General features: G+C 34.9%; 2 protein-coding genes and 1 long non-coding RNA gene across 5 annotated transcripts; 2 read left to right on the top strand and 1 right to left on the bottom strand.

Annotated features, from left to right (window-relative positions):
- Nucleotides 1–6,890: 6,890 nt before the first annotated feature.
- LOC147478523 (uncharacterized) lies at nucleotides 6,891–7,713 on the top strand. Its single transcript, XR_015207301.1, has 2 exons — nucleotides 6,891–7,211; nucleotides 7,307–7,713. It is a non-coding gene; the product is annotated as an uncharacterized LOC147478523 (long non-coding RNA).
- Nucleotides 7,516–10,601, bottom strand: LOC147478522 (ALBINO3-like protein 2, chloroplastic). 3 transcript variants are annotated; one of them, XM_086581801.1, is made up of 8 exons: nucleotides 10,157–10,586; nucleotides 9,586–9,863; nucleotides 8,937–9,107; nucleotides 8,794–8,849; nucleotides 8,590–8,704; nucleotides 8,386–8,475; nucleotides 7,873–7,982; nucleotides 7,516–7,756 (listed from the first exon to the last, which is right to left on the bottom strand). In XM_086581801.1, exons 3-8 carry the CDS (start codon nucleotides 9,045–9,047, stop codon nucleotides 7,606–7,608), a joined length of 633 nt encoding a protein of 210 aa, XP_086437927.1. In that variant the 5' UTR covers nucleotides 9,048–9,107; nucleotides 9,586–9,863; nucleotides 10,157–10,586; the 3' UTR covers nucleotides 7,516–7,605. The 3 variants fall into 3 exon arrangements, with proteins under 3 accessions (XP_086437927.1, XP_086437926.1, XP_086437928.1); XM_086581800.1 differs by lacking the exon at nucleotides 9,586–9,863 and having other exon boundaries at nucleotides 10,157–10,601; XM_086581802.1 differs by lacking the exon at nucleotides 10,157–10,586 and having other exon boundaries at nucleotides 9,586–10,083.
- A 3,620-nt stretch (nucleotides 10,602–14,221) lies between these two features.
- Nucleotides 14,222–24,047, top strand: SS4 (starch synthase 4). Its single transcript, XM_086583340.1, has 16 exons — nucleotides 14,222–14,559; nucleotides 16,067–16,445; nucleotides 16,997–17,070; nucleotides 17,187–18,248; nucleotides 18,356–18,407; nucleotides 18,747–18,869; nucleotides 18,988–19,063; nucleotides 19,666–19,850; nucleotides 19,961–20,155; nucleotides 20,428–20,499; nucleotides 21,247–21,456; nucleotides 21,943–22,068; nucleotides 22,528–22,677; nucleotides 23,060–23,121; nucleotides 23,226–23,301; nucleotides 23,436–24,047. The coding sequence occupies exons 1-16, from the start codon at nucleotides 14,432–14,434 to the stop codon at nucleotides 23,610–23,612; spliced, it is 3,147 nt and encodes a 1,048-aa protein (XP_086439466.1). The 5' UTR covers nucleotides 14,222–14,431; the 3' UTR covers nucleotides 23,613–24,047.
- Nucleotides 24,048–24,138: the final 91 nt, after the last annotated feature.

The raw sequence follows: 24,138 nt of genomic DNA, 5'->3' as shown, positions 1-24,138 counted from the left end.
CAACCCAAACCGTTTTTTATCGGTTTGGTTCGGATCGTTTATCGGGTTATCGAAACCCATTGACAGCCCTACCCGTGGCCACCGAAAACCGAAACTTTCCAGAAATTTCGTTGATTGGTTTTGGGGCCAAGATCAGAACATGGCCTCTCCTCAAAGTCCTGACTTGTCCTCTATTTTTGAAGGCCGTTTTCCAAGGAAGAGGCGGAGTTGTAGTCATGACTGTCATGGTGAGCAGATATATTGTTTTATTATTATTATTATTATTATTATGACTAATAACTTTGGCAGTAGTTTATCATCAATTGATCTGTAATGAACGTTGTTGATTATGTTATCAATAGTCCGGTAGTTTATCATGTAGTAATAACAAAAGATCTTGTTTCCATGTTTGTTTTCACTGTGCATCCTAGAGCTAGATATTTGGTTAATGTTTTTCAAATGATGCCAAGTGGATGTCAATTTTCTATACAGCTACATAAAAAAAATATGGTCTTTTTGTCGTCCTAATACTTGTTTGTGTTTTCATAGTTATACAAAACCCTATTGGGAACGTGAACACCCTGGGACTTCCAGGTATATATTTGTGCCTTCCGATTTGAAATGATAACTTTTCTTATATATCTGTACTATATGGACCTGTTTGTAATTTATTGCTTGTGTTTTCATAGATATACAAAACCTTGGCGATTCTATCGGGAATGCGAAAAACCAGGTTCTTGCAGGTATATATTTGGACCTTCCGATTTGAAGTCCCAAATATGAAGCTGTCCATATATCTCTCTCTCTACCATATGAAACTGTTTGTAATTTATTACTTGTCCTAATACTTGTTTGTGTTTTCGTAGATGAACCCTCTGGCGATCCTATTGAGATTGTGAACACCCAGGGACTTCCAGGTATATACTTGACTTGGAGGAAGAAGGAATTTAATGAAATTTGGGGTAAATGTTTAAATAGATAACTTGACTTGGGAATTGAAGGTGGTGTAGGGTTGATTAAATGAAGAACAAGAACATGTAGTATAAGTTTGGTAAAATTTGGTGTGGAGTAAGGTACAATCAATGTATAGTGAATTTAACTGAATCAATAGATCTGTAATGAACGTTGTTGATTATGTTATAACTTTTCGATCCGAAGAGTTATAATCAGCTTTTAACAGAGATGGCTAGTGAATCTAAAAGATTTATCATGTTATAACTTTCCGATCCGAAAAGTTATAATCAGCTTTTAACAGAGATGGCTAGTGAATCTAAAAGATTTATCATGTGGTAATAACAAAATATCTTGTTTCCATGTTTGAGGGTATGGCGCTACAAATTCAGAACAAAGTCTTTGTACCCCATTGCGGATCCTAGAGCTGGATATTAGGTTACATAAAGATAGAGTAAGTGAGGGGTGGAAGAAGCAAGAGTAAATCGATGACTTGACTCGGGAGTTGAAGGTGGTTTGTAGAAAACAGGTGGTACGGAGTATGGTCACAAGGTCTTTCCAAGCTTTGTCACATTATTTGATGTCTACTAAAGTATTTACCTTATTGCAAATATTTGACCTAATTGGTTCACCGGATTTCTCAGAAGTTAAAACAAATTAAACGAATTATTTGACTATTTCATTCCTCTTGAAAACAATAAGCACAGCTAAGTAAAAACTCTAAGTGGGACCCCTTAATTAGTTTTAAACATTATGTACGACCCAGACTTGTAAAGTTGCACTTGACAGTTTCAACTGGACTTACCACACCATCTTGCGAAACAATCCAGCCAATTGGCAATTTTTTCCTACAGTTTGTATGGCGAGGTCCACAGTTAGTACATAAATACAAGTTCAATTCATGCATCTCATACCTTTTGATTTTTTCACATTCAGTGTGAAATAAATCTATTTGTTCTTCATTGATGTAATTAATGCCTTCAATTGCTTCTTCCTTGTTTGCATTTTGCCATCTTGTTATCAAGTTATAAACTCTAAAAAGTAATTTATTTAATTAAAAAAAGGCAAAAATGCTACCATGTTTGTAACCCTCCCATGTTTTTTTTTCTTTTAAAGGCTTTCCTGTTTTGCTTTGTAAAGTTTCTTGTTGATTTTGAAAATAGAAGCAGACTTGTCCTTCTAGCTGTTTTGGAATTTGGAGTAGTGAACTAGTGATATGATAGGCTGTCTCTATCATAGATGCTGTTGTAAATGCAAACAATTTGGTTAATGTTTTTCAAATGATTCCAAGTGGATGTCAATTTTGAATTTTCTATACAGCTACATTAAAAAATATGGTATGATAGCGATTCGTTGGTCCGAGTTGAACTGTGCATATCTCTCTACTATTATGGAACTGTTTGTAATCTTTTTGTTGTCCTAATACTTGTTTGTGTTTTCATAGTTATACGAAAAAAACTTGGCGATTCTATCTGGTACGTGAGCGCCCAGGGACTTCCAGGTATATATTTGTGCCTTCTGTTTTGAAATTATAACTGTTCTTATATATCTGTACTATATGGAACTGTTTGTAATTTATTACTTGTCCCAATACTTGTTTGTGTTTTCATAGATTTACAAAACCTTGGCGATTCTATCGGGAATGCGAAAAACCAGGCTCTGGCAGGTATATATTTGAACTTTCTGATTTGAAGTCCCAAATATGAAGCTGTCCATATATCTCTCTCTCTACCATATGGAACTGTTTGTAATTTATTGCTTGTCCTAATACTTGTTTGTGTTTTCGTAGATGAACCCTCTGGCGATCCTATCAGGATTGTGAACACCCAGGGACTTCCAGGTATATACTTGAACCTTCCGATTTGAAGTTTCAAATATGATAACTGTACATATATTTCTCTGTTTTAAATATGGAAAATAATAATCAGCGTTTTAAAGTTCGCTACTGAAGCTATATGATGTGATATTAACAAAATTAACACAAAGAGGTTTCTTGATTATTACTTACAATTGTAAGAGTTTTTCTTAGAGAAGTATTTTTTGGTAACAAGGTGGAAATATTAATTAGTCTCTTGATTTAATTCTTTGGTACCCATTGTGTATCCTTAAGCTAGATAGGCTATGTTGAGAGACAGAAAGAGGAGAGGTGGAAGAAGCAAGTGAATGGAAGTTGGGGTAAATGTGTAAATGGATAACTTGGCCCGGGAATTGAAGGTGGTGTAGGGTTGATTAAATGAAGAACATGTAGTATAGGTTTGGTAATATTTGGTGTGGAGTAAGGTACAAAAAGTTGATTCGTCTTTCCAAGCTTTGTCACATGATATGATGTTTGCCAAATTTTTTACTCTACGGCAAATATTTGACCTAATTGTTTACATTTTTGGTGAGACATTAAAAGGAATTATTCTTATGCACGGAGACTACGCATCAACACTATTTACTCTCTGTTGAAAATGACAAGCACAACTAAATATGAGGTCAAAGTTGGATCCCGCATTTGGTTTTAAACAAGACCTATATGGGATCCACATTTTGATCTTTATCAATTTTCACTTGTCGGTTTCCGCAGGACGTATTACATTTATGTTGCGATACCAATCCAGCCTTGGTAATATTCATATAGTCTGTTTGGCGAGGTTCACAATCCCACGTATTGTTACATGAATAGAATTTCTATCCAACCTCATACCTTTTGAACTTTTCATATTAAAATAATTTATTTGTTCTTGGGTGATTTTGTTGATGCCTTCATTTGTTTCTTCGAGCTGTTTGGTTAAAGTGCAGAATATGAAATGCAATAATCGATCCTTTTTGGATGTTGAAATTAATTTTTCAGCTGTTTGTCTGTGTTTTTGTAGACGAATCCCTTTGCCCTTCCAAGGCCCAAACTCATCTTGGTGATATGAAGACTCACTTGGAGAGATTTCCAGGTATGTTTTGTCCCTCCTTTAAGGTAGTTTTTTGTTGACAATGTACCCTATGGGAGCTGGGAACTTTGGGTTTGATTTGTTTTTTAGTATTGTTATTTATGTGACTTCTTGAATATGAACCAGCTCATTAGAAGTCACACTTTGCACTTTATTTTCATGTTTAGGCTGTGTTTGATTCATTGCAAGTTGTTTTCACAGTAGTGAGTGTTTATTGTACTTGTTTTCAGCTGTTTGGTTAACTGCAGATTAACTAAATACAATGTTTGACCATTTTTGGATGTTGAAGTGAATATTTCAAACACAGTAACAATAGCATACTGATCAAGAATTATAAATTTACAGATAACTTAATCAATGTTATACGTTTTGTACCCTAGTAACAAAGTCTGTCCCAAAATTAGATAATTGAAAAAGGAATTTGAAAAAGGCTCATTCTAAATTTTCCCAATGTACATTCTCTATTTATTTATCCCCATGCCACACTAATTGTCAAGGATCTTGTCAATCTGTATTGCTTACTTTGATGGTTCTGTTTTGGTTTTTGTGTAATTTTTGAGTTGATTTTGAGAATTTATTTAAGATTGACTAGTGTTGTTAGCAGCCCTCATTCTTCTTTTTGTCATCGGACTAATAGGCTTTTGTTTGACCAGTATCTCGCTCAGTTGAGGCAATCTAGTGTCATATGAATGGATAGTACATAGAGAAGAGACCCTAGAACACACGTCCTGAACCTTCGCTACTGCAGTGTAAAGTTTACAAGTTAATCCCTATCATCGTTAGGAACTCTCATTGGCATTTTACGTGTTTTTTTTAAAATAGTCTACATGGTTCCTGGGTGGTGTAACTATGTCCTGTTATTATCTTTTTTTGACAAGTTTGATTTGTGTAATAGACGGCTAACTCAGCACGTCTCCTTTTTTGTATACCTATGTGATTTTACCTATGGCTGCTGTGTACTGTATGAAAGTGTTTGGAGTCTAATGTTTGTGATTCACTTCTTTTCCTATAACGATCGATATGCCACTTTGCATATCATGCCCATTTTTCATAAACGTAGAAAGGAATTTGAGCTTACGTTGCCACTTTGCATATGTAGTTTTCTTTGATTGATGCTTGAGTAGCGTAAGTTGAGCCCCAACATTCCATTTAATAGAAATCGAATTGAAAAAAGTTTTCTCATCATTAGTTGTTGAAATCAAGCATGTGGAAAGGTTTTCATTATTTTCTGTTCATGTGAAATGAAAATTGTCTTTTAGTTGAATTGATGTTGCGTTTAGTTGTGTACATTTGACTTCTTTGTAGATAGCTTTATTAGTTCCATTGTTTTGTTGTTGGCAGTCCAATCAAAATTTAATGGTTCATGGTTGTTTGACATGGATGTCGTTGCATTCAAAACTTTGTATGAAGAGTACATGAAGGGGAATAAACTAGTGAAGGGTGATCTCAATATGTATTTGGTGAATCGGATCCTAGAGAAGGTGGAAAGGGAGACTGGTGAATACTTGACTCTCGATTCCGTACAAAGGCGATTGTCCTGGCATGCGAATAGTGTGAGAGATGTTAGAGCACTTGCAAATAAAGCAAAATTTGTTTGGAATGCAGAAGAATGCAAGTTGGATGCTGATGAGGAGGCGTGGAAAGAGGAGTTCAGAGAGAATCCAAGTTCTATCTTTTTGTATAATGAAGTTTTTCCATTTTATGATTATATTGTGCATTTGTTTCCCTCTTTTAAGGAGTAGAACCTTTAGTTTGTACCTGGATTTCCACATACATAGTTGATGAACATAAACTGATCGACGGTCTCAATCTGTTACATTTTGGAGTTATTCTGAGTAATGAAAACACATGGCTAGGATGCCCCTCTTACTTGTTTTGACAAGATTTTCATGCCAGATCACCATAATTTTTTTTTAATACCCACCAAAGATCAGCCACAGCCCACAGCTACTTTTCACTTCTCAGTAAATGTTTTCCATAAAAAGACGGAAAATAAAAAAAAAAATTGTTTCCAAACACAATAAACAAAATAATTTCTGGGTTACTGGATCTACAAGACCGTTTTACCGTCATGCCAGGGGTTCATGTTCTAGGGAAACAGCGTTGCTTTAGCACACCTTCACAATCACTTTCTAGTTTCTTACAATCACTTAATCAAGCATCACATTGGAGATTATCGGGAAAAAGAACATCACATTGACCCAAACATATAAATCGACAACTCGTTAACCAGTAAAAAAATAAAGAATCTGGTATAATCTCACGCTTTTAAGGAAATTTATCTAATCTTCTTTTTTTGTTCTTTCAAATTTTAACCCCCAAAGGCCCAAATTAATGCTGTGACATTTTTGCCCCCAAGTTTTTTTTTTTTTTTTCAATAATCTTGGTATAATCTTTATCACCCAAATAACTCACAAGTCCCAAGCTTTAAACTCCATGCGTGAACCAGCAACCAACTATAACCCTCAGCAAGCCAGCCAACAGATGAACACCAAGGCCTAGCCTAGGTCTAATAAAATTATATGGAAATAGTGTATTTTTTTATTATTTTTCTAAAATAGAGTAGTAAAACTCGAACCCAAGTCTTATATGTGGTACTACAACACTAATCTATCAAGCCTAAAATGTATACTAGTAGTTACAAATTTAATAATACTTATTTGAAAAACTAAAAAAATAACTTCAGTTTTTGGGCTGGGCCGTTATCAGGTCGGATGGGTATGTCAATAACTGGCCCAATAGTCTTATCGGTAGGTACTATTTTGAAACTTCAAGTACCATGCATGGGCATGTTTCACTAATTCCATCTTCCCATTTGACAGCCCATCTCCAGATCGATGTTTTTATGCGTTAACTTATTATATAGAAAATGACAATGAAATCATTACTAAAATCTAAAATGGTTGGTTTAAATACATCTTCGAGATTATAGATCATCAACTCCATAAGAAACTTGCACAGTGAATGAATGGTTGTTTAAACGTTTAGCATGGACTAAGAGATGGGGTTGGATTCAAATCTTTGGCTGGTATGAGTGTATCTTATTATAAACTGGGGCTCCAAGGCCTCATCGTAAGCGCCAAAAAACAGCCCTATGCTAATTTCCCTTTTGGACGATTTGAGTTTATCCCAAGTGTGTACACTGTACTGACAATTGAATTTCCTTGTAGTGGGCATGTGATATTTACCCAAGAAACAAACATGTTGTTGCTGTTGGGTATAAATTATAAAAGAATACAAATATGCCCTTGATCAAAACATGGAAGACTTGCCCCCAAAAGAAGAGACGACTTGCCATCCTGATCGATGAGCCGAAACTCGTGGATTTGAACACTCACTTGGAGAGATTTCGAGGTATGTTTGCTCCCTCCCTCCCTGTTTTTCTATAATGGTCATCACATTAACATTATTGTCTTAGTTTATTAGTTTCATTGTTTTGTTGTTGGCAGAACAACCAAAATATAACGGTTCATGGTTGTTTGATATGGATGTCGTTGCAATCAAAATTTTGTACGAAGAGTACATAAAGGGGAATAAACTAGTGAAGGGTGATTACAATTTGGATTTGGTGGAACAGATCAAGGAGAAGGTGGAAAAGAAGACAAGGACCAAGTGCCCTTTGCAATGTTGCGAGGGCCCTCCTGTACAAGCAACCGAGTAGTGTCAATGAGATCACAATGAGTATATTACACTTCTGACTTGCCGCTTCCTCTTAACAATTCAAAGCGCCGTTGGTGGACTTCGCTCATCATTGAGCTTTCTGATCACTAGTAGTAATGACATCATTTGAATCCTCTAAGCAATGTTGCAAATATATATTATACCTATCATAATCATAAGCAGTAGCCTTGCGCAAGTACTTAGCAGCTTCATCCTTTTGGCCTTCATTAATAAGAGCACTGTCCAAGAGACAGATTCAACAATTTATCAAATTAAATTTTAGTTGAATAAAAATTCGAACAATGTAAGAAAACCTCAAAAAAGTAAAATGATGATCAAATGTATGAAAACAAACCTTGCTAATACGAGCAACCCATCATAGTAATGAGATTTTCCATTGGGGTCCTCAGGTTCCCTCATCTGTCCAATTCTTTGCAAGTGTTCCAATCCTTGTAGAATCTTCCCCTGCAAAAGAAGATAAAATCTAATATGATTTTCACCAAGGATTAAAATACGAAGTGAATAGGGTGCTCAGCCCCCCCACTCCATTGTTCTCCAAAACGTGGAAAGTCATATAGTTAGCCACCTCTCGGGCTCACAACCTACACATGAATGGTAAAGATACCAACCATATGACCAGTCAGTGTATCACAATCTATGAGCACAGAAAACCTGGGTTGGATACTTGGATGGAGAACACTGGCATCATTGGTGACGCCATAGTTAAATCATGTTTTAAAAAAAAATCATAAAAGGTTTATCTTTGTGTAGACACGTGTTTTATGGAGTGGGGACAATCTAAAGTAAATTTTCCTCTATCAACTAGAAATGCCATCAAACCATAAAATGGACTTATACTGAACCTCACCTGTGGAATACAAGTAACACCTGCCCATGTAGAAGCAAGAATTAACAGATCAATATCTTCGTCTTTAGTTGGATGGCCAAAATGCAATAGCTGTTCAGAATAGCATCACAAGTTCTGGTAACTGAAGACTGAAGGATAATAGATTCACCATAATCAACTAAATAAGTTTATAACAATTCATGAACGGTTAAAAAAATAACTGACCTTGGTAACTGCACGCTCAAGATATACAGTAGCCTCCGTTGTTTCCAGTGGAATGAGAGCCTGCCCAAGAAGAACCAAAGCTCTTATGTATTCAGGGTCCTTCTTAAGTGCTAACCTGTATCAAACGTCTCTTCTGAGGTTTAATAAGAACCAATAATGGGTATTAGATGAATTTGTATAAAGTATTTGAGACTATAGTATTACCGTAGCAATGCAATCGCTGTATCCTTATTCCCTTTTCCTAAAACCTTGACTGAGAGCTGTAGGAATCAAACACCAAAACATCAGGAAAGCCAAGATGGTCTTTAATCTTTATCATTCAAAGGTGCTCATAACCAACTACTCACAGGAAACAGTTCATCAGGGGAAAGGTTCTGCACCGAGACTTTATGCTCCATCTCTTTGTCCGAAAAGTTTATGTCAGGTGTACCAAAATTTGTTGTCTCATCACTCTTCATTGAAATTTTATCAGGAAGCCCCAATTTTTCAGGAATGGGGGGATGGTTAAGAGATAATTGCTGTGGAAATGAGAGTGCAATTAGAATAAGTTTCAATCTAGAGAACTCTGGGATGAAAAATCAGAGTTGATTAAGTAAAAGAATATGCACGTAAAAAGATAAAGAAATAAAAACTTATGGCCTTTCCTCAGTCACATTCCACCAATCAAAAGAAAAACATATATGGACAAAATTGAAAGTGATTCCCATACATTATATAGGACTGGCATAACAGCAATTGAGCGCTGAACACAAAATCTCTATGGGAGTAACCATTAGAGCCCTAATTACGATAGGCCTACTTCATAGATCAAATTAACCAGAATTTGCATGCGTAAAACATTGGCAGACTATTGATAACAACTTACAGAATCTAGTGGTCAAATAGGTACAGTAACTTGCCCAGGTTAACAACTCCTTAAACAAAAGTAAGATATATCCATATGATAAATTAGGACAATTTTTTAGGGAAAAGTGAAACCTAAGGAAAGTTGCTTACTTGCTTAGGGCACACCAAGATCTAAGCAAGACTTGAACGCACCAGCATACGTTGATATATGTACATTTAGTTCTAGCTGTAGTGTAGTTCATAGTTTCCTGCTCGTTCTCCATTTAAGCATCTCACCAGGTCTGTGTTTGAAGTTCGATGCTTTAGGTGAATCCTCCCTTTCTTTTAGGGGGGTAATACTAAAAAATCCCCTTTGTTTTTTGATTTGAGACTTTTGCTTTCACAAGTGAAGCCACCTTCAGTGATGCTGCTGCCGCGTTCCAGCAAGTCTAAAGAAGAACACCCCCATTACACATACAGATAACAAGACAAGGGGGATTCAAGACATCAAACTCAAACATTTAATTCCAAAATAGTACACAAGGCAATTTACTGTGTCTTAACTTGGATATTCAATGTCATATATTCAATTCAACATGAGAACTCATTAGCCAAAAAAAATAAAAATGATGAGAGCAGATGTAATATTTACGTTTGTTGTATCAAGGTAAGTTATATTCAGGTTCATTTAAAAATCCAAATCAGAAAGATAACAGGATTGAAAGTTATAATGTTTTGATACCTCTAAATGACCAAATAAGCAAACTTTGAGGTTCTTGTCAGCTAGAACTCCCAATCTATTGAAACCATAACAGAAATGCTCGGGCATTGAGTTCTATATTGATCAGTTAAAGAAGAAACACAAGAAAGCTTCCTTCTAACTTTCCTATCCTTGAAACAACTTATTTGAACCCATGGTCCACCATTAATAGACCCAAAAGCACTAGCCATATTTCATCAAAACACAAAATAAAACAATGCCCACAGCTCAAAAACACCAACAATAATCTCTCTGTATTATGTCGTTTGTTGAAAGTTGAAACAAGTTGAAAACAGTGTTATGCTCGGTTTCTTTTTTAAGTCTTCAAACCGATCGATAAGTAGCATAGATTTTTATTTGATTTGAGCATTGACCTTGGGAAACAAAGGTATAGTGGGTGACTGACCACTTTTCTTTTGCCATTTCCAAAGCTCACTCTATCTAATCCGACGTTCAAAAGTGCAGGGTGATTCCTTACCCTATCAAGGTCCCTAAAAATATAATAATAATAATAATAATAATAATAATAATAATAATAAAATCTTTAAAAAAATTGATATTATTGGTTGTAAAAAAAATGCAAGTCTTATCATATCAAATCATACTTCTCTACCACGAGAAGAAGTATGAAGTCTTTAATTAACTATAGGATTGAACTCCTCTCTTTTAATGCCACTGTTCAGAACGATCTCCCTAAGAATTATCCCGAAACTATTGAATGAACTTGGAATAATAGAAGTTGATGCTTTACTTTTTCCTTTGCCTTTTAAGTTGGAGTTTTTTCTAACACAATTTTAGGTTTTCGAAATTGGTATCAGAAAGAAAAAAAACTATGTTTTTAGGTGTTGTTGAGAAATTGCGAAAAAAATGATATTGGGAAAGAATGTTGAAGGTTATAAGAAGCTTATGAATTATCTTTTTCTCTCAATTGTGTTTCATACTAATTTCGACAAATTTCCTGTCAACCCCTCAAATAAAAGTTGTTTCAGTTTGGAATATGCATATTAAAGATGCGAACAGTGCTATGTTCAGTTTCTTTTTTAAGTCTTCAAACTGATTACCTTGAGATCGATAAGTAGCATAGATTTTTTCGGATTCTAATTCTAATTCAAAAAGTTTTTATGCTAATTCTAATTCAAGAAGTGATACGCATATAAATCTTGGAGGGTTGATTACATAAATTTTGTGATAAAAAAAGAAGGTTTTTCTAATTTATTTAAAAAAAGCAGGGATAATTATATAATTTTAGTGACTTGAGGGAGGTTATTCTAAAATATTAAAATAGATGGAGCTGATACTACTTATTGTAGTGAAGTGAGGGAGGTACTTCTAATTTGTACAAATGTGGAAATTAAAAAAAAAAAAATGTTATTTGATAGATAAAAGGTATTATTGTCAGTGTAGAGATTTATCAAAGATTAATAAATAAGAGTAAAGCTAATGTGCGCAAGAGAGAGAGTAATGTATTGAATCTAGGTCACTCGTAATAGCAAGCTTCACAAAGTATTGTCCAAGGGCCTATAAGCCTGCGCACGAGTACACCCTGCGCACTCTAGACGTCCTCAATAAATAATATTCAGCCCAAACAAGATATTTTGGTTTCTCCACTTTTTTTTAGCCGTAAAAAAAACATGTGATTTATATTTCCTCCTCAATAAGATATATAGTAAATTCATATATTTGTACGGATTAAATAAAACAAATACAAAATAAATAAATAATTATTATTGGTAGTAAAAAAAATGAAGTATTGTCATACCTCTCTCCCTCTCCTGCAAGAAGAAATATGAAATCATGAACTACTGGATGAAACTCGCGATCCTTTTTTTTAATGGCACTATTCTGAACGATCACTCTGAGAATTATCCCCAAATTATGAAAGGAACTTCGGTTGGTAGAAGTTGATTCTTTACTTTTTCCTTTATCTTTTTTAATATCTTAAGTTGAAAGAGTTGGAGTTTTTTCTAACATAATTTTAGGGTTTTCGAAATCGGTATCAGAAGAAAAAAAGGCTATGTTTTTAGCTGTTGTTGAGACATGACGAAAAAAGAGATTTTGGGAAAGAAAATTGAATGTTATAAGAAGTTTTTATTGAATAATCTCTATGAGAAGTGGACTAAATAAATGAAGTTGCTTTGACCCACGACCCCGACCACGGACAGTTATCTGGTCAAAAAAATTATCTTTCTCAGTTTTGTTTCTTACTAATTTCGAAAGATTTCTTGTCAACCCTTCTAGTAAAACTAGGTTCTTTTTTGAATTTGCATATAAAAGATTTACGACGGTTGGAGTTTTCCTGGCGCGAAAATGGGCACTCCTAAAATCTTGAATGTATTGGGATGGTATTTTGATTCTCATAACATCTTCAACTAGAGAGTCGTTTTCATCATCTGTAAAGGAAAATTTTTATCCACTTTCATTATATCGGACCCATAAGTTTTGGATGGGCTTGGGAGGTGGTGGTTCGAATTGGTTGAAAAAACTACTTGCCATTTTTCAGTAGAGAATAATGGGTTAGAACTTAGAAGGACGAAGTAAGAGAGTAGATAGAGCAAAGAGGAGTAAAATGTTCAACTAGATAATAGAAATGAGGTTATTCAATGAGGTTTTTTGATGTAGGACGTGGCGTGAGTGAGATTGTGAGATTGGAGTTTAATGTGGAAGAGTTGGAGTTTTTTCTAACACAATTTTAAGGTTTTCGAAATTGGTATCAGAAGTAAAAAAAACTATGTTTTTAGTTGTTGTTGAGACATGGCGAAAAAAATGATATTGGGAAAGAATGTTGAAGGTTAGAAGAAGCTTCTGAATTATCTCTATGAGAAGTAGTTTAAAACAATAAATTTGTTGTGTCCCACGACCCAACTCAAATAAATTTTTTATCTCAGTTGTGTTTCATACTAATTTCTACAAATTTCCTGTCAACCCATCAAATAAAAGTTGTTTCAGTTTGGAATATGTATATTAAAGATGCGAACAGTGCTATGCTCGGTTTCTTTTTTAAGTCTTCAAACTGATCACCTTGAGATCGATAAGTAGCATAGATTTTTTCGGATTCTAATTCTAATTCAAAAAGTTTTTATGCTAATTCTAATTCAAGAAGTGGTATGGATATAAGTCTTGGAGGGTTGATTACATAAATTTTGTGACAAAAAAGGAGGTTTTTTCTAATTTATTTAAAAAAAAACAGAGATAATTATATAATTTTAGTGACTTGAGGGAGGTTATTCTAAAATATTAAAACAGATGGAGCTGATACTACTTATTGTAGTGAAGTGAGGGAGGTACTTCTAATTTGTACAAATGTGGAAATTAAAAAAAAAAATGTTATTTGATAGATAAAAGATGTTATTGTCTTATAGTGTAGAAATTTGTGAAATAAAAGTTGTTTCACTTTTTTTAGCCGTAAAAAAATACATGTGATTTATGTTTCCTCCTCAATAAAATATATAGTAAATTCATGTATTTGTATGGATTAAATAAAATACTACATCGGTAAATGACAATCTCTCTAAGAAAAAAAAACATATATACATTAAGGTACAAAATATATTACAAGCAACAACCTAGCTAGGTTGTGTTACTTTCATATCTTTTTAACATGAGAAAGTTATCAAAGAATCGTGACAAGTATGGAAATTTGTTAAGTTAGTGATGTGAATAACTTTAAAAGCATATGTTAACGACTTAAATCCATCAAAATCATTAATTTTCAGATCAAAAGCATATGGATTATTTATTTATTTTTTTCGATAATTAATATCCCCCCTCTCAATAACATCAGAGTTTTAAAGGAGATAGAAAACTTCCTGAATAACATATTCAATTTTTTTTTAACAAATCATATGTTTTAATTGGAAAAAGTATCCCGTTATAGTTGAAAACCCGTGTTAATTGGAGAGGAAGTACCATATATATAGTCTTAATACATCATTTTTCCTAACTTTTAGTGAGATCCACATGTCATCACCACAAAGCCAAGATAAGAAACAGACACAACACGTAATACACTAAATACTCAAAGTCAGCTTTTGTTTAGCAAATTTTTTCATTAGATTATTTACACAATTACACAGTTCCATTACAACATTAAAAAATAAGACAACAACATTAAAGAGTACAAACACATTACTATTCTTTACTTGTAACAACGGTTAACTCATAACACTGATAACCCCATGCAGTGTTTATAGTGGTGGGAAATAAACAGTTTTTTTGTTCTATGCTTTGTGTAGTATTTGAAAGTTTGAGAAGGCTTTCATGGCAACCTTCTTTATTACTCATCATAGTTGGCGTGGTCTTACCTATAACCATTCAAATGCACGCTTGCCCACTTCTTCTCCTCGGTTAATACTCACTTCTTGCAAGATACGGCAGAGAAATTTGAGGTACTTTTTGATTTTTTTTCAATTAAAGATTTGTTTTTTATTGATTGTAATAAGCATTGGGCTGTTTTGTTTTGTGCATTTGGTAGTTAGAAATTGTTGATTGAATGTTATATACTTTATACACAATGGGTTTAATGGGGCATTCTTTGTTTTTGTTAGAAATCTGTTGGTTCTTTTTGCAGAATTTATCCTTTAGATATGCTTTTTACTGGATAAAAGTGGTCATTATCAGTTATGAACAGAGTTTAGCGAAAATCCTGAATGCATGCTAAACTTAAGAGCATAATGGTTCCATGGTTTTGTAAAATGTGATGTCTCTGTGTTTCTTTATTGGGGGTTCAAGTGGGATGAATTTGGGATAGAAATTTGCCTTGTACAGTGTCTACATTGGTACTGGTATTGATGGAATATTTAAGCTAGATCATTCAGGAACTTGCTGTGTCTCTCATCAGATCTGTTTTAAGTTTAGAGATCTAGACTATGCGGTACATTGTTCACTTTGGAGGTGCTTTAGTTACCTTACTAAATATTTGAGCCATTAGGTTATTCCTTTATTGTTAAATGGGGCATTTACGTTATATAGAACTTACTGTACTTTGCTGAAGATTTATGGAAGAAAATTTTGGTTGACATGTTGCCATAGTCAGCTTAGTTGGCGGCACATCATTCATGACCCGAAGCTTCTTATGGAGCTCAAATGCTCTAGTAGCAAACCTTATTAGCCTGCTATTGTAAGGAATTTACAGATTGACATGTGGATTGGGTTTACTCGAAGACAGGGAGTGCACGTTGGTGCCTGGGCAATCTAATTTCTTTTGTATATCAGTAGTAATGCACAAATTACTAGGCCTATCAATACATTCTTAAAATTTACCATAAATTAAATTACCATAAAGTAAATGTTGTTTAGAAAGTTAGATGTAGTAGCAGTAGGGGCTGCGGTTTGAAGATGGATGGAACACTTTGGAAAAGATGGTTAGTCTATATGGCCTGATGCAACGGCTTCACAATTTCCAAGCTGAAGATTAAAAAGATTGAGGAAATGCTTAAAAAATTGAGCAATGCAAAAGATAGAAAGATCAACAAGATTTGGTGAATCAGCACTTAAAGCAAACTCCAGAGGTGGTTATAGTGGGACTGAGAAGTCATTGATTTTGCGTTCTGCAAAACAGAGTATGCTTCAATGGAACCTATCTTTTCAAAATGAAAATAAGTTCGTCATCCTGTTCAAAGAAGTTCTTAAAGTCTTTATATATTTTCGCAGCTTTGACATGAAAGAACTGGCTTGTACTTATATTTTTTATTTGGATTCAGTGGGTTCCTGGCTTCTTTTAGCTTCTCATCTATCTGTTTTTGATATCCGTCTCACTATTTATGACTTTTGGTTGTTTGAAGCAAAGTAGAATGCTTGTATAAGTTGTATTTTGATTTTCTTGTGTTTTTAGAATTTTAGTTCATCTATTTTTCTTTCATGTGCTCAACTGGTGAAATATTGCAATTTTTTCAGCTTCCGAAATAAGAGACAACAGGCAAAGAAAGTCTCTCCTGGACAACTACCAGTGAATGAGAGTTTCCAGTCAAGTTGTGAGAATAATACTGACGCAGACGGTGAAACTGCAGATTCACCCAGTGAAAACATTAGCGATGAGAGCACTGAAGTTAAAAGTGACATAGAACGTACAAGTTCATCTAGAGAAATTTCGATTGATGAAGACTTCCGGTCAAATGATAGGAGCCTCAATGTTAAGAGTTCTACAGTAGACCATACCTCAAGTTCACAGCAGGAAAGCACATCCAGTGATGAACGTGTCATCGATGTAATTGCCAAGAGCATGGATGGAGCAGATTTTGTTGGTCCTACAATTTTAGAGGAGGCAAAGTTTAAGGTACTTACTACTGCCAATGCTTGTAAACAAAACTATTCACAACAATCAACAGACATTTCCATTAATCATGGATAAGTAGTTCTTAAAACCAATCAAGACAGTCTGTTAGGTGTCCTAAGTTTCTGATTGGCAATTAAAGCACATGATATACTACTACTTGGTCAGACCTGAAGTCAACTCTTTGAAGTAATTGATCCATCCCTAGAAATCATTTTGAGCGAGACGTCTAAACTCTTATATATAGAACCTCGAATGAAGCATTCTTACCATACTGCAAAATATTATTGAATTGTGCAGGATTAACATCATCACAAGTTAGTGGATGGAATTCATATTCTTTGTACCTTAGTTTTACAGTGTATCTGTGTACACATAGGCTTTCCAATTTTAGTGTACTGATAAACCATACCACGTTGAAGCCTAGTATATCAGAAATTGAAATGATTTTTTGCATGTTCTGCCCTATTGTAATGTGCTTTTGTTAATTACTGCTACCTGATTGTTCCCTGAAGTGGGTTTCATTGAATTAATGGGAGCTATGTTCTGTTCAGATTGAGAATGCTCGCAATGGAGAACATGTTCAACTTGGGGATTTGATAGGAATGATAAAAAATGCTGAAAAAAAGTAGCCATTAAGCCTCTGCTAGGCTACTAGAGGGTTCTTAAAGTTTGTCTTTCTGTCGAAATTTATTTTCTTTCATTGAGAAACTAATTTCTATATTTTTTTGGAATATTGTTAGATATTTTACTTCTCAATCAAGCAAGGGTTCGTGCACTAGAAGATCTTGATAAGATTCTTATTGAAAAGGAGGCTTTGCAAGAAGATGTTAACAGCTTGGAGATGAGGTTGGCAGAAACCGATGCACGAATTAAGGTTGCAGCACAAGAAAAGATACATGTGGAACTCCTTGAAAGTCAATTGGAGAAATTGAAGAGTGAATTGTCTAAAAAGGGAGTTACTGAGGGTATCGATGAGAAGAACATAGTTTCGAATAAGGATAATGGTAGCTTCAATTCTCTAAGTAAGGAACTCAGGCTATTAAGAAAAGAGAACATGTCCCTGAAGGATGATATACGAGTACTTCAGGAGCAATTAAGTAACGTCAATGAAACAGATAAGCGCGTAATAGCATTAGAGAGTGAACGTGTGTCTTTGCAGGCTACCCTAAAGAACTTGGAATCTAAACTTGTAGTTGCTCAGGATGATCTGTTAAAACTCTCTCCCCTAAAACTTGAATGCAAGGACCTGTGGGAAAAGGTTGGAAGTCTACAAGAACTGCTTAATAAGGCTGCGAAACAAGCTGATGAAGCTATTTCAGTTCTGCAACAAAATCATGAGCTCCGGAAGAAGGTTGATAGTTTGGAAGAATCTTTGGAAGAAGCAAAGTTGCATCTATCATCATCTAAAAAAATGCAACAATATGATGGGCTAATGCAACAGAAAATAAGACATTTAGAAGAGAGCCTCCAAAGATCTGATGAAGAGATACATTCTCATGTTCAGTTATACCAGGAATCGGTTAAGGAATTTCAAGATGTACTTAATAATCTGAAAGAGGAAAGCAAGAGAAAGGCGTTGGAAAAACCTGTTATTGATATGCCGTGGGAGTTTTGGAGTCGTATATTGCTTATGATTGATGGTTGGTTTCTTGAGAAGAAAATATCATCCAATGATGCAGAGCTGTTGGGAGAAATGGCATGGAAAAGAGACACACGGATTTACGATGCCTACTTGGCTTGCAAAAACAAAAACGAAACTGAAATCGTGGCAACCTTTCTTAGGCTGATATCATCACCAACAAGGTATGCAGTATTTATTTCTTTTCAATACAAGCAATAAATATAAAGCTTTTATAAGGATGCATATACACATATCTGGTGTTTTTCATGCTTTGTGTTGGTATATGCAGTCAAGGATTGCATATTATTCATATTGCAGCAGAGATGGCACCTGTAGCAAAGGTAAATTTAGTCTCACTTTATTTTCTAACAGATAGGCGCAATACAATTTTTCAATGATATTCTATTAGTTTTGGGTATCCAACTTAAAACCGATTGACAATGAGTGGAGCAACCCCAGGTCTTATATTGTTTGTTATACGGAGCTCTAGATACCCTATATCGGATCATAGATCTTTCTTATAGAATTCAATTTTATAGGACCTTCTTTGCTGATAATAATTTTCAGAAAATTTACTATTTTTATAGTATTAGTTAGCAAATATTTTGAATTAATTAGCTGGTTAATATTACTTGCATTGTTTTTTCCAAATTATAATCTGTTGATTGCCTCTTCAATAGGTTGGAGGTTTAGGAGATGTTGTGTCTGGTCTTGGTAAAGCATTACAAAAGAAGGGACATCTTGTGGAAATTGTTATCCCCAAATATGACTGCATGCAATATGACCGTGTTACTGACTTGAGGGTATGACAAGCAGGTTTTTGTTTCTTCTGAATAATGATTTTCATGCAAAACAGTGACATGGTTACTTTTTCTTTTTTAATTTGGAAGGTTTAGATTAGAGATTGAACTGTTCATGCAGGCCTTGGATATGGTGCTAGAGTCTTATTTTGATGGACGACTCTTTAAAAATAAAGTTTGGGTTGGAGTTGTTGAAGGTATTCACTATATCCTAGATTCCAACTCGTATTACTGAGTGCTGAACACTTCATTTTTATTTTTGTTTTTTCGTTTTTGGAATTTGGTGTGCATGACTGGTCTCATTCTTTGTTGATAACCAACTTGCCAATGGAAAGTTATGATATTGCAAATTTGAAACACAAAAAAGTACAATAAAGTCTCTATTTTCCCGCCTTTCCTTCTTTAACATTTTGATATTTGTGTCTTTTGTTACCCCCTTTCAAACTCCCTTTATTTACACTCTATTCATGCGGCCATGCCATCTCCCCCTCTATTACTGCACACATTTTCCTTCCAAAGCCGACCAATTATAATATGTATGTACTTGTATGTTAATTTAATATACCTACCAATTGGTATGCTATTGAATGCTATATGCAAAGAACATGTATATTCTTGATGGATTATAAATATATGGATAGTTACATATTTAAACAAATGGTATATCCATTAAAGGGGTTGTCATTGATTCCAGTAGTGTGTGTCCGCCCCCCAAGTAAGATCTATTGGATGTGACTTTATCCTATGTGTATTTGTGTGCCTGAAAATGCTCCATTTTGAGAAAAGTTTGACAATGCAGGCCTTCCTGTCTACTTTATTGAGCCTCAACATCCAGCTAAGTTCTTTTGGAGAGGTCAAATTTATGGGGAACATGATGATTTTAAACGCTTCTCATATTTTAGCCGTGCAGCACTTGAGTTGATTCTTCAAGCTGGAAAAAAACCAGACATACTCCATTGCCACGATTGGCAGACTGCTTTTGTTGTAAGGGCTGACAAAATTTAGTATCATAATTTTGTCTTATATTTTATTTTTTACTACAAATATCATATTCTGTTTTGATGTTTTACTTAAAAATCGTCTTGCTTTCCTAGGCACCACTTTATTGGGATATATATGCACCCAAGGGTCTAAATTCAGCAAGAATTTGCTTTACGTGCCACAATTTTGAATATCAAGGGAGTGCACCGGCTTCAGAGTTGGCTTCTTGTGGGCTCGATGTTTCACAGCTAAATAGACCAGATAGGATGCAAGATAATTCAGCACATGACAGAGTTAATCCTGTGAAGGTAAAAGAATCTTTAGATGTTACAGACTGATAAAATAAATCCTTTTGGCTGAGGGATATCATTAGAAACTTGTGGCGAATTGAGAGTCCAACACATACCTCGAGCGTCTTATACCATCTCCCTTTTTGACTGAGAGATTCTGAGACCAAATATAATTTTCATGCTACTAGAATATATTATTCAATCTATTAAAGTCATGGACTTCAAAGATTCCTTTGTAAAGACGTGGTGCTGACTTTTTTTATTCTCTCCTTATTGTCAATATATGGCAGGGTGCAGTGGTGTTCTCTAATATAGTAACTACAGTCTCTCCTACATATGCTCAAGAGGTGCGAACTGCAGAGGTATGAATGATGTAGCAGTTTGTAAATTATGTTCAGTTTTGCTTTTATTTATTCTAGTTTTTAACTTCCAATTTGCTGAATGCTATAATGTGATTGAAATGACTATTCTACAAGACTTTAATATATTGATACTATGAGCCTTTGTGCTTCTAAGGCTCAAAGAATATACAAGTTGCTCCAGAATTTGAAAATAGTCACAGAAGAGATTCTAGAGCTTATATTGGGTGGATGTTTTTTGCTCAGACTTCCGAAGTCCATTTTTTATTCTCATTTGACCAACAAATAACCTTAATTGTATCAACTACAAATTGAGATAAAGCACTTTCTGTTTACCCTGATATGAATCCATTAAGAGATGTAGTAGCTTCTAGTCTAAAGTGGTAATGTCAATCAGAGTGATGTTCCAGATTAGTGCATAATGTTAAAATTTCAAACTATTGGTCATTGGATCATAGATTATTATAGAGGTGCATACCTCAGATATTAGAAGTTTGATTCTGCAGCCAATGATAGATTTTATATGCAGTATATGTGTACTTCACTACTTCATAGCATCCTTTTCATTAGATTTATGAATCATACTGACTACAAATTTGGTAATGGTTTGATGCCACTCACTATCAAATTCCCACGATTTTCCAGGCATCAACTTTGCAATAGTAATGAATTGTTTGCATAAAATAGTTTGAGGACACGCATGGTTTTACACTTTTACCTTTATGTAATCATATACTTCTTTTAAAAAAGGGTGGACGTGGCCTTCATACAACATTGAATTCTTACTCCAAAAAGTTTGTTGGAGTTCTTAATGGAATTGATACTGATTCATGGGACCCGTCGACTGATGATTTTCTAAAAGTCCAATACAATGCTGATGATCCTCAAGGGAAACTGGAAAATAAAGAAGCTTTGAGAAAGAAACTAAAACTTTCCTCTGCTGACTCCACACAGCCGCTGGTAAGTATCATTCTGCAGCATCCTTCTACAATATATCATTTATCTTTTTGGTGTCCGATAAGGTATGCAATATATCAACATCGGTATTCATAATAACTCATTCTAAATTTTTAATGGACTTGGTTGACCTTCATATCAGGAAAGAGGACAGTATTGTAACATCTTAAGTTGTCCATGAAAATCATAAAAAGATTACTGTAAGAAGTTTTGTCTAGATTTTTGATTAATTTCTTTATTGCCAAGTCATGGTATCTTCTTGTCCATTTATTTTTTCTACTCGGTAAAGTGTAAAATATCTTTTAGTCCACCATTATGTGCAATTCAACTATTGTTGCTAAAGATGTTCTTTTTTATATGTAACCATAGTAAAACTGTAAATCTCTTCCTAAGTATATGATTTAGTATCCTTATTATATTCTGATTTATTTGGATTAAAAAATTCGTTGTAGTGTTCCCACTTGAGTTCTTTGATCTATTTCAAACTAGGTTGGTTGCATAACAAGGTTAGTGCCACAGAAGGGTGTACATCTTATTAGACATGCAATATATCGTACGCTGGAGTTAGGGGGACAATTTGTACTTTTGGGTTCAAGCCCTGTGGAACATATTCAAGTAAGTTTCCTTCTGTCTCAAGGTATATACATACATATATTTTACTTGGTGTGCAAATTTTAAACACCAGAGCTACGGGAGGAGTTTGTAGAATTGCTCTCCACCTAGTAAAAGCATATTTGAGTTTTTTGTAGCTTGATTGCAACTTTATGGGCATCCTTTGTGACCCCCACCACTCACCACATGTCGTTACTGTCCCCACTTACGCCACCCAAAGGCCCAGGTCCAAAGCTTGCCCATCCATGTGGGTATGGGGCTTTTCAACCTGGGCCTTTGGGTGGTGTAAGTGGGGACAATATTGACATGTGGTGAGTGGCGAGGCGTTGCATCCTTCCAGCACTGGGCAGCATAATCAACACAAAAGTATAGCTGTTAAATGCAAAGGTTTTTGTAATATGGTTATCGTAGAAATTTAATTTACTTATCTTTTACTCTCAACATGATTACTTTCTTTTGTAGAGGGAGTTCGAGGGTATTGCAAAACAGTTTCAGAGTCACCCTCACATTCGATTAATACTGAAGTTTGATGAGGCTCTCTCCCACTCCATATATGCAGCGTCTGACATGTTCGTTATCCCATCAATTTTTGAGCCCTGTGGTCTTACACAGGTATAATCCATGGCTCCTTGCACTCTTTGGCTAAATTTTCGATAGGTTGAAACTATATGGGTAAAGAACAAACAATGATAACAGTTGATGCGTCATATCCTCTGTGGTCTTGAGGTGGCCACTTCTCTTTGAAACAGAGAGTTTATTGGCGATCTGCACAAATAGTGAAATAGGTATTGTCCAGAAAAATATAATCCCATTTTGTTTTCATGGTGACCATTAAGTACCAATGGTGAGTGGATCCTATGCTCCACACTGTGTTTCTCGATCAATTTGTGTGTAGACATGCAAAAACAAGAACACCACTTTTTGCACTGGTGAGTTGTCTTTGCTTTTACATGAGATATAATTTATCTAGAGTATCTTGGAAATGCTTTTGTAGATGATTTCCATGAGATATGGAGCTGTACCTATTGCGAGAAAAACTGGTGGCTTGAATGACAGGTATATAATCATTGTGGCACTCCCATTTATTCTGTTGTCAAATACGTTGAACATTTTTTTCCTCTATAATCTAGATAAATCTTCTTCATTTTTCTTTTTTGTAGTGTTTTTGATGTTGACGATGATACCATTCCGCTTAATTTTCGTAATGGTTTTACCTTTGTGACGGCTGATGAGCAGGTATTCGACGTTTATCGTTGGTAGATAAGTCTTTATTTGACCTCTAGAAATGTGAAGCTGTTCTTCTTGTTTCCCGAGTGCATATAATTTCCTTACTCCATCTACCAGTCTGACCATTATCCGCACTTCTTTAGGGAGCAAACAGTGCTTTGGAAAGGGCATTCAATCACTACAGAAAAAGCAGTGAGAGTTGGCAGCAGCTTGTACAGAGGAACATGAAGATAGATTTCAGTTGGGACTCTTCAGCTTCACAGTATACAGATCTATATGAGAAATCTGTGGCAAGAGCGAAGTCATCAAAACGGGCTTGATTCCTTTATACATGCTGAGTTCTCTTAATCCTCAAAAACTAACTCATTTGGCAAACACTTATTATAGCTGACTTATCTCCCAAGCTGGACTACAAGTTGCCTTCTTCAAATTCTTTTGCAAGTAGGGGCCGGAAAGTTAAAGGGAGTTTGAGAATGGAGACTCTGGAAGCTATGTGCTTTAAGAACTTCGTATCGACTTACCCTTGGATCCTTTCCACTTTGTAAATTGTTACATGTATCCACAGCATTTATCCAGTGTATTGCAACTCTTCTTATGTATTCGATGCTTTTTACTGCGAAGCAATCAAAGGCAAATGTATCCTTCGTATTTTTTTCATACAAATGAGACATGACAAGAAATTACTGTAACAGTTCAATTTGGCATACATGTAACCTTTCATGTACTTTGAATAAAATTTCTCCCCTCTTGCTGCATATCATGATATTATTTCACATTGGCAAAAACAGGTTTTATTTATTATCGGCCAAAATTTCACTCATACTAGTTGTTAATTAGGAATGCTAC

The sequence above is a fragment of the Coptis chinensis genome, chromosome 9 (genome assembly GCF_015680905.1).
Source record: "Coptis chinensis isolate HL-2020 chromosome 9, ASM1568090v1, whole genome shotgun sequence".
NCBI classification, from domain to species: Eukaryota; Viridiplantae; Streptophyta; class Magnoliopsida; order Ranunculales; family Ranunculaceae; genus Coptis; species Coptis chinensis.
This window is presented reverse-complemented; position numbering and strand designations above follow the sequence as displayed.

Coding starts and splice junctions, on each gene's coding strand:
- LOC147478522 (XM_086581800.1), bottom strand. CDS start 10,243: ATGCCCGAGCATTTCTGTTATGGTTTCAATAGATTGGGAGTTCTAGCT. Junction 9,108..10,156: donor GCTTATTTGGTCATTTAGAG/GTATCAAAACAT, acceptor TCATTTCCACAG/CAATTATCTCTTAACCATCC. Junction 8,705..8,793: donor ACAGCGATTGCATTGCTACG/GTAATACTATAG, acceptor CGTTTGATACAG/GTTAGCACTTAAGAAGGACC.
- SS4 (XM_086583340.1), top strand. CDS start 14,432: ATGGCAACCTTCTTTATTACTCATCATAGTTGGCGTGGTCTTACCTAT. Junction 20,500..21,246: donor AAGAGGTGCGAACTGCAGAG/GTATGAATGATG, acceptor CTTTTAAAAAAG/GGTGGACGTGGCCTTCATAC. Junction 21,457..21,942: donor CTGACTCCACACAGCCGCTG/GTAAGTATCATT, acceptor ATTTCAAACTAG/GTTGGTTGCATAACAAGGTT.